At 34.2% G+C, this 9,958-nt stretch overlaps 1 protein-coding gene across 1 annotated transcript; it reads left to right on the top strand.

Moving 5' to 3' along the window:
- Positions 1-326: 326 nt before the first annotated feature.
- LOC144975561 (uncharacterized) lies at positions 327-9,644 on the top strand. The gene is made up of 3 exons (XM_078919723.1): positions 327-651; positions 4,538-4,734; positions 8,656-9,644. The coding sequence occupies exons 1-3, from the start codon at positions 327-329 to the stop codon at positions 8,827-8,829; spliced, it is 696 nt and encodes a 231-aa protein (XP_078775849.1). The 3' UTR covers positions 8,830-9,644.
- Positions 9,645-9,958: the final 314 nt, after the last annotated feature.

Genomic DNA, 9,958 nt, shown 5'->3' with positions numbered 1-9,958 from the left:
AATTCAACGCTGTAATAAAATGTTTACCACTTCTTTCTCACCGTGTGCCATGGAATTTTAGTTTTGTGATCTGATTTGGTATCGATCTAAACGCGGTACCGAAAATCGATTTTTAATTAATTATTATAATTAGAATCCATCGAGGCTTGTGTCCTCTTGAGCACGTTGCCGATCAGATGTCTCCACGAATCACGATCCTCTGCGGTTCGCATGAAATCTGTGTTTCTTTTAAAATCACATTTGGCCTTTCTTAGGTTATTTAAATAAGTCATTCTTTGTCTTCCTCTAGAATTAAGATAGCGCCGCTTATAACGAGAGTTACCAAGATGTACAAGCATTGTTTTGCTGTGAATTTGATTGTGTCCATATTCATCAAGGTACGTTGTACGACTGTACAATCGACCAAAGGTCAGTTATTTGACATTCAAACATCTGGCAATATTCTGTCAAAGGAAGAAGCAGCAGGAATCACCAAGCACGCTGAAGAATGTTTGTTGCTTTGCAATATCGGAAATGGCTGTACGAGTATAAGATTTGATTCAGCGACCAAGCAGTGTTATCTGAATAGTCATGACATAACAGCAACAACCACAGAAATTATACCGTTGTCAAATTTAAATGTATTGTTTGTTGCTGCCACTGCTGAAGCAAGTAAGTAATTTTTTTCTATATTCTGTTCCCCCCCCCCCCCCCCGCCCTCCCCACTCCCTTTAATTGTTAACACGTTTATTGCTATGTAATAGTTATGCATTGCTCCTCTCAAACTTATCCACGATCATCATTACCCAAATGTACGATAGTTATACATAATTGTGGGGGCTTTCTTGGGCATCACAATTTTTATGTAATATCACCTTGTCCCACGCAGCTTGATTCTTTATCACCGAGATGAATACTAAACTATTGGGTGCTTTTGGACCGTAAAGTTTTGTAACAAAATAAATTTAACAGTTCTAAAAAACATGAATATAATACTAAATATAGTTTAGTATTTTGGTCTTTTTTGAAGACGTATCTTATTCATAAGGCTTTTAATCACGTATTGGTATATTCATTGAAAGTCATAACAAGGTAAGGGGGGGGGGGGTATTAACAATTATTAACAGTGATTTGTGATAAAATCTATTCCGAGTTTCACTAAAATAGCTATGGAAATCGGTAATCAGTGCTTCGCCGATCAATATTGCAATTGACAGAAAATTCTGTCGTTGCTGTTTTTCTTTTCCTTTTTTTTGTTTTTGTATATGTGTAGTCTAGATTATCTAGACTGTACGACCGCTAAATCAACACAATGGAAGTAAGGACTCTACTGGACTGATAGAGTTGAGGGTGTGGCCATATGTTAGTGTCTTCGGTAAATTTTTTATGATATCTGTTTGACCTAACGAACTTTCAAACTGACTTTACATTTTAAAAGGAAATCAAGTTATCTGTTTATCTATCTGTAAAGAATACATTTTTATTTTTCAAATCTTTCAGTAGAGTTGTGCGCCATATCAATTCTTTTATTGACTCAAATAAGCACAATGTTCTCCACAATGCTATATTTTTTAAAGAAAGGATTCTTTGTAACCGTTAACGATTACAGATAAATTTAGTGAGAACGTTTCACAAAACTGGCGGTGTGAAAACAACAATAGTACACAGTGTTCCAAATTGCTTCTCAGCGATCTTTTAGTCTGAGTCACTGAACCGTGAAGTCAGTGATTTCACGGCAGGTAATCTTAATCCTGGGTGCATTCCTTACTAATCCCTATCTTCCGTTTTTTTTGTGTTAATTCAAACATTTTTTCACCCCGATAATTGAATATAACATTATATTTTTTAGTTGAATATCATTTACCCTCCTTTGCTGCACATCATTGTGAAATTTTCATCAAAATAAGTTTATTGGTTATGTTGTAACTTGGGTTATAAAAGTATGTACATAATCGAATTTTGAAAAGTGATTTCTCAAATATAATTAGTGATATCTCATTATCCAAACGATAGATTTCCTTCGTTGATAATTTATAAGTTTTTAAATTTTATTGTCTTTTTGGTGTGAAAGGTCGGTCAGTGCGCGAAGCGTAGTTTATTTTTTATGATTTTTTTTGGTTTCACCTATCAGGTAAAAAGGGAAACATACACTTGAGATACACTTAAAGATCTCAATTCACTATGTTGTTTATGTGCTAAAGGTGCACTAACAGTTAAAGAAAAGGCTAAAAACAGGAAAAACATTTTTTGTAAAGACTTCAAAAATGAAATCAAACTGTTCTTTGACATTGATATTGGAACGGACCTTAAAAATAAACATTCAGAAGTTATATGCTATAAATGTGAAAAGAAAATGAGAGACATGGAAACATATAAGAGTACTAGCAGTTGTAGAATCTTACAAGACCTGTGAATTGCTCACTGATGTGCCTCAAGAGAAAAAAAGAATGGGAAACTAAGATCCCAATCACAGAAGAAAAAATAGCCTTAGTTCATAAAGAGAAACTGTCAGAACGATGTGGGCCAGTCTGTAGTTCTCTTGATGATATATTAAAAACAAACACAATCATATCTCAAGTATGTCATAGTCGTAGGTTCATAGGAAATCATTGCCATAGATATTACACACAAGACGTTTACAAAAAACTCACTGAAAATGTCGTTTCTAAAACATACATGTATACAAACAATAAATTAATCAGAGATAAAGCTGAAACTATAAAAAAATGTTTTGATGAAATAAATGGAGCTTATTCTGAAATACATTCACTAATTTCTCACACAAAACCAGTCACAGAGACAGTAATAGAAAGTCTTAATAGCAAGATAGAGAAATATATGACAATATACCGTTATTACTTTTCTCAAAATGTACTTCAAAACACCACATATTGGAAACCCATTGCATACCTTTTATGAAGAAATATGCTTTTGGTCTAGGTCTTTTAGGAGAACAAGGAGGTGAATTGTTACATTCAACAATTTCAAAAATTGAAAAGAGAACACAATCAATGAGAACAGAATCATCTAAATTAAAAACAATAATAAAAAGTAACCTCCTGCAGGTTTCTCCTGATATCATGTCACATGTGCCCTCCCCCCCCCCCCCCCCCCCCCAAAAAAAAAAAAAAAGAAAGTTAGAGAGAAATGAAAATTTGATGAATCAAACAAAATAATACTTAAACATCTTAAAATATTTGACATATTACGTTGTTAAACTTCCTCTAAAAATAGAGCTGTTATTTGTATATTTTGAGTTATATGTTGCTTTCTCAATCCCCTCCCCTTTTTTTCTATTTTTTCTCTATCCCTTTCTCCCTCCAACTATCCTCCGTTGAATAGCTACATCCTCCACCACAAATATTTTTGTTCTTTCTCATACCTAAGCAGATCCATACACATACCAACACACACTAGCAACTCCCTATCTCTAACACAAACACACACACACACACACACACACACATACACAAATATAAACACACACATGCATTGACACGCAAATTACTCAATACGCAAATTACTTAATATCTAATTTATAAATGGGTTTGGACGTATTAATAGACTCTACTAGTTTTCACAATGACTTTTAAAATAAAATGAATTCAATTTTTTGTAAACACAGAGAAAGAGCTGGGTATCTGCTTTTTAAAGAAAGTGAATATATAATGTTAAAGTATGTTTGATGGCATTCTAACTATATTCTGTAATCTGGAGTTGTAATACAAGAGAGATTGCATATTGAATCCTCAAGGATGTCGAATGTTGAATGGGAGGGTTCAAATATCAGACGGAATAGTAAAATAACCAAATTTCCGGCACATGTGAAATTTTGTGAGTAATTAGAAATAGTCTTTGACTTTTAATTAGTGAATTTTTTTCACTTTGGTCGTTTAAATTTTTAGATAATTAAGAGTTTATTATGCATGTTTGAGTGAATTTTTTTTCAAAAATACTCTGAAAGTTAATGCTTAGTGTGAAAATTATATACATCTTATTATTAATAAAATTATATCAGAATAAAAATCATCTTCTCCTTTTTCTAAGTAATTACTTTGTATTTATAAATAACATTTTTAAATAGTTAAAAACAGGTTTAAAAACCATAACAAAGGTTGATAATTTCAATAGCCACAAAGGGCTCTGACTGAATACCAGAAATCGGTGAAGCGTGACAGTATGCATTGTGAGAGCAGGGGTAAAGCGGGCTGAACTAAAAGATCGCTTTTGGAACACTGTGAGTAAGAGCTGACTGGCGTAATCTTCATTCATTATTTAAAGTTATTTGCACCCTTTTTGTTTACAAGGTTTCATTCTGCTGCGATATTGGCTAAGAAGCCGCTCACATCATTGCCAACCGGAAATATAATTGACCAACACACAAAACTATGTGTAACCTTAAACATTTATAGTCTGGTTAATACAGTTTAATGAGAACTACTAATAAACGCGGATGGCCAAAAAAAAAAAAAAAAAAAAAAATAAATAAATAAAAATAAAAAAAAAGTCCCAAGTGACGTCAACTTCATTCTATCTATATTTTTTCTTATTACATCAGGTCGGTGGACAATAGTGTTTCGCGCATCGGCTGGAATAGGAAAAGAAGTCTATGCTGATTGGATGAATGTCGGACATATTGATGACCTAGATCACATTGCAGAATCTACTTCCGGTTGTGTCACCTTGGACGGGCGGCTGCCTTGCAATGAACACTTACGGCTCAAACATATTGATGACGTCACTAGTTTTAAACAGGTTGGGAACGAATAGAAATATTTATGCAGATCCATTATGATCAGAATAAGATATTAGATTTATCACATGCGGGTTTAACTCTCTCCTTACCGGTCATTTTCAGTATTCTCCCAAAATGGCAGGCTTATCCAGCAGAAAAAAAGTGTTCTTTTTTAAAAAAACTCCTACAATCTCTCTACAAAACAACTTTATGTTCTTATTAATTACACAAAGAACATTCTTCAAAGTTTGTGATGTACAAAATAAATCTGAATAAGAAAAATGTATACTGTGTCGTAACAAATGTGACGATTTTGCTGTAGGTGGTAAGGAGAGGGTTACTGGTGCTTTCACATTCAATTTTCTTTTATATTATGTGTAGGAAAGATTATTAGACTTATTTCGATTAAGTTTATTTGTTTTATGAAAAGAAAAATAACATCGTTTCTATAAGGAGCGAAACACTAAAATGTCATATTATATTGTTATGTAGCTACAAAAAAAATATTATGAGTAATGGGTACATTGCGTCAACGCCTATTTTTTCGTAGTTAATACGAAGAGGGAAGGCCACGAGGAACATGGAGAAGAATTAAAGAAGCTGATATACAGAGAAGTGATAAAACATGGAACGAGATTAAACAAGTTAGCTCAGGATAGAGAAGGATGGAAACTGTTTGTCTGTGGCCTATACCATGACCCGGGGTGAAAAAAGGCAATGATAATGATGATAATGATGAACCTAAAATAAAGTTAAATACATTTTTCCATTTTAAAATATTGTTTTTGTCGTTGTTGTACAACAACCCTGTCATTCTGCACAAATCTTGTCGTAATTTCGGTGATTATAATTATAGATCATACTGAAAACTATCATAATTTGTAAAGATAATCGTGTTATTCATTATTTTTCTTAAAGAGGATTTTTAACTGTGCTTTCTTTTACATAACGCAATATCCACTGAACGTGCTCAAAGCGCTTTTCAAAGGGTCCCCAGCCAACAGCAACACTTAACATGTTAGAAGAGACAAGACGCCTGATAGGCATTTTTCCAATTGATCCGAGAGATACAACATTGTTAACAGCCATTTACTCGTTTTACACATGAAGTATGCGTCCTATTAGAGAACGCGAGTAAAGAGCCTTTTCCTAGGACTCAACTATGCTCCTCTAAGAACAGGACTCGAACCCTGCACCTTCCGATCTGAAGGCGAGTGTTATACCATTAGACAACATAGCCGCACAAATGCAATGACGAAAGCCCTCATAGCTCAGGTGCGAGATCACCCATGCCATCACAAGCACAATATTCCAGTATCAATCTCAGATGCAGACTATAATTATGTTACAGTGAAGGACATAATCAGTCGGATGATGAAAAGGTTTGAACTGAGATATTGCCAGATTTATTTAGAAGGTCAACTTTTATCAAAAACGATTTCTTGTCATAAATGATTAAATCAACCCTTTATATTCATCTTCCGTAAATGTCAAAGCTCAATTTCACTTCTACATATTTTTTACATGTGGTCAAGTTGAAAAAGTATGAAATTTGAGAAAAGTTGCTAGATACCTTCCCATAAATCTCACCTTCATGAAAAATCACCCGATACATTTCAAATGAATATTAAAATGGAAATCCAAAATTTTTACCTTCCGACTAATTATGTCATGCACTGACACATATTATTATTTTGCCCCTTCCTCTATAGGAAATGAGATTAGCGGAAAAGTAGCGTCCCTTGATTGGACGTCACCTTAAGAGAGAACGCCAAATGGTTTTGCGCACGCATCTCTCTCGTCCTCCCTTTCGGTGAAGTGTCTCATGCCGCTTTCACCGGAAGCGAGGACGAGAGACGCATGTGCACAACCAACATGACGTTCTCTCTCTAATAACTTTTCCGCCGGTGACGTCCAATCAAGGGACGCTACTCTTCCGCTAATAGCATACCCTATAAACGAACAAGCGCTTAAATATCAGTGTTCAAAAACGGTAACACTTACAAACAAACAAAATTAAAACAAGAAAAAAAAATCAAGAAAAAGAAATCTTAACTAGATACTATATTACAGAAAAATAGATTAAAAGGAAAAAAAAAAAAAACAAAAACAAAAAACAAACAGCAACCCCCCCCCCCCCCCCCCCCCCCCAAAAAAAAAACAACAAAAAACAACAAACAAAAAAAAAAACAAACAAACAACAAAACAAAATAAAAACAATAGAATAAACATTGATGGGAACAGATTTATTATTTGGAGCTTATTTATAATTTTTTCCTACTCATTGAACTCCATATTCTTCCCCAATCGGCTCAAAACAGTATTATGTCGGGCTGATGCTGGAAATTAAATTTATGAGATTTGACTAAAATTTACACGATGCTTTCAATGAGGAAAATGAGTTTTCTATCTTTTAATTTAAAAATAAGAAACAAAATATTTGAAATATCAATAAATGCCTCAATTCTCAAAAAAAAAAAAAAAACCCACAAAAAAAAAAACAACAAAAAAGAAAAAAAAAAGAATTATTTTTCATATAAGATAAGATAAGATAAGATGAGATGAACTTTATTAATCCGAAAACAGGAAATTACCTCAAAATTATCTCAAATTTTACTCTTCTTTTTATTCCGATAGGATGGATCGGTCAGTGAGAGTTCATATTTGCGACCAATCGCATCAAAACGGTATTATAACGACGTGAACCCATAGCTGTTTTAATTCTTAAACTTTTACAAAGTCAAATGTAACCCTTCGCCTCAAAACGTTATTTTGTTGGGATAAACTAAATGACAAAAATGGGATTTCCAATTTATAATATTAAATGTTCGTTTGTGTCAGTGTCATAAATTGTATACATTCTCTTTTATAAAACTAAATAATAATATGAAATTGAATATAAGCTTCAATTTTATTACAAGAACAGATCAAATGAACGTTTCGGGTTTTCCCCTTTATCAACAAAACAGGATGAATGAAACACTAAAGATGAATGAGTTAATGTGGTAGTGGCGTTTTTACGATGAATAAACAAAACATTGGTTAACAGGAAATAGTAAGCTCCTTTGTAAGAAAGCACAAATTAATTAAGTGAAAAGAGGGGAGGCGGGGAGGAACTGTATAATGCAGTTTAGAAAGTGAAATATAAAAACGTGTGGACTGTTATTGGAAAGTAAATACGAATACAATGGAATTTGAAATAAATACAAAAATTAAAGGATGTCGGTATAAGTATAATCATTAGTGGCAGTAGCAGCAGCAGAAGGAACAGTAGTACTTTTAGTAGTAGTAGTAGTAGTAGTAGTAGTAGTAGTAGTAGTAGTAGTAGTAGTAGTAGTAGTAGTAGTAGTAGCAGTAGTAGTAGTAGTAGTAGTAGTAGTAGTAGTAGTAGTAGTAGTAGTAGTAGTAGCAGTAGTAGTAGTAGCAGTATAGTAGTAGTTAGAGTAGTACAGTAGTAGTAGAGTTAGTAGTAGTAGTAGTAGTTAGTAGTAGTAGTAGTAGTAGTATAGTAGTAGTAGTAGTAGTAGTAGTAGTAGTAGTAGTAGTAGTAGTAGTAGTAGTAGTAGTAGTAGTAGTAGTAGTAGTAGTAGTAGTAGTAGTAGTAGTGTAGTAGTAGTAGTAGTAGTAGTAGAGTAGTAGTAGTAGTGTGTAGTAGTTGTAGTAGTATTCTAGTGTTGTTAGTAGTATCCTGACTAAAATCATTTCATCGCCGTATAATACTGTTTTTAGGCTATAGGTCACAAATGCCCAAATTCTAATCATTTTGAATTTAAACCAAAACATTGCTGTTGTTGTGGTTGTTGTTGTTGTTGTTGTGTTGTTGTTGTTGTTGTTGTTGTTGTTGTTGTTGTTGTTGTTGTTGTTGTTGTTCTTGTCCAGTTTACTCCCACACGATATAAAATAGTTATGAGACAATTAATTGACCTTTTTTCTCTCGTCAGGCAATGTTTGCTATGTACACCAACGGAGTCCGTGTGGCCTATGTGACGTATGACGCACAGGGTGCTACGTCCTGGGACGATGTATTCAAGTATGAGAAGATGGTTGACTCCTCCTACACAGACCTCAAACACAAGACTGGTCCACAATTCATTTTGTACAATATTAAAGGGTAATACTCAACGTGTAATTATTTGACGGTCTGATTACCCAAATGTTTATGGGGCTATTATTTTTTTATGGAACTATTCTCAAACCCAGCGCACCTAAGACGATCAAATGACCAAGCCTGATAGTCAAATCCATTGGGGAATTTGTTGAGGGTCGAGGAAGATGACAGGGACCGATAGAGCAGCTTTCAGAGGCGAACTTTTATACTCTTTACTTTTTACTGACTTCCAAACTCATTTCGTTTCGTCGTTCTTCCCTGCCTCATACCAGTCTGTTGCATTCCTCAATAGGATTCAATAGTCTGATATCATATCCGCCCAGCAACCAGCTCCATGGTTCTAAACAAAAAATCGGTACTTTTTATTCTTCATGCTGGCAAGAACGTTTTCATATGTCATGTGATCAGAATGTATAAAAGTCAAAACATGATCATATTTATGTTTTTCTCCTCTGGGTACACTTTTTTTTGCTCGTCGGAGAAGTTATTTCATAAAGGGCGGTAATTGAGATAATGGGATCCGCCATTTTTCCGATAGTTTAGAATAGTTACTATGCGACTATTACGAGGGAAGTGACGTCACGACTGTTGAACCCTATTGTCAGCCCAATCCACTTCCAGATGATGTCTAGCCATGTTCTTGGCGAAAACCTCTCGTCCTCTTGGTCTCTACTTTTCCTTCGACAATGGTTTTGCAAAGGGTGTTATGCCGTTTTGTTTAGACAAAGTCTTTCAATTTCCTGGTCCTAATTGCTTTTATTGATTCCGGGTTCGGGTTGGTTTGCAGTTTGCAGAGTAACTCATTATTTGTATCTTTGTGCTCCAAGATTGCATGTAATAAAATGATTTTTGAGACATTTTGTAGTATCTACACAGAATATTTTGTACTCCTAAATTACGAGATTACTAAAAAAGTATTGAATTCAAATTTGTTCACTTTGACGACGCGGTTATTCATGTTAACTCCGTAGGTTTGTTCAATTCATATTTATTATTACAATAGCATTCAGCTATTAAAACGTCATAGCTTATTTTGGTAAAATAATAATAGGGGACAGAGTGGCTCAGCGTTCCGGTCTTTGCTTCGTACCGGAAAGGCTCCGAGTTCGATTACCTATCGCTGTTATGTGTGGCCT

This window comes from Berghia stephanieae, chromosome 6, assembly GCF_034508935.2.
Source record: "Berghia stephanieae isolate SIO BIC M18660-M18661 chromosome 6, UCSD_Bste_1.3, whole genome shotgun sequence".
NCBI classification, from domain to species: Eukaryota; Metazoa; Mollusca; class Gastropoda; order Nudibranchia; family Aeolidiidae; genus Berghia; species Berghia stephanieae.
This window is presented reverse-complemented; position numbering and strand designations above follow the sequence as displayed.

Bases quoted from the DNA above. Each gene is read 5' to 3' on its own strand.
- LOC144975561 (XM_078919723.1), top strand. From the start codon at position 327: ATGTACAAGCATTGTTTTGCTGTGAATTTGATTGTGTCCATATTCATC. The intron at 652-4,537 runs GTAAGTAATTTT...TTATTACATCAG, and splicing joins TGCTGCCACTGCTGAAGCAA to GTCGGTGGACAATAGTGTTT. The intron at 4,735-8,655 runs GTTGGGAACGAA...TTCTCTCGTCAG, and splicing joins ACGTCACTAGTTTTAAACAG to GCAATGTTTGCTATGTACAC.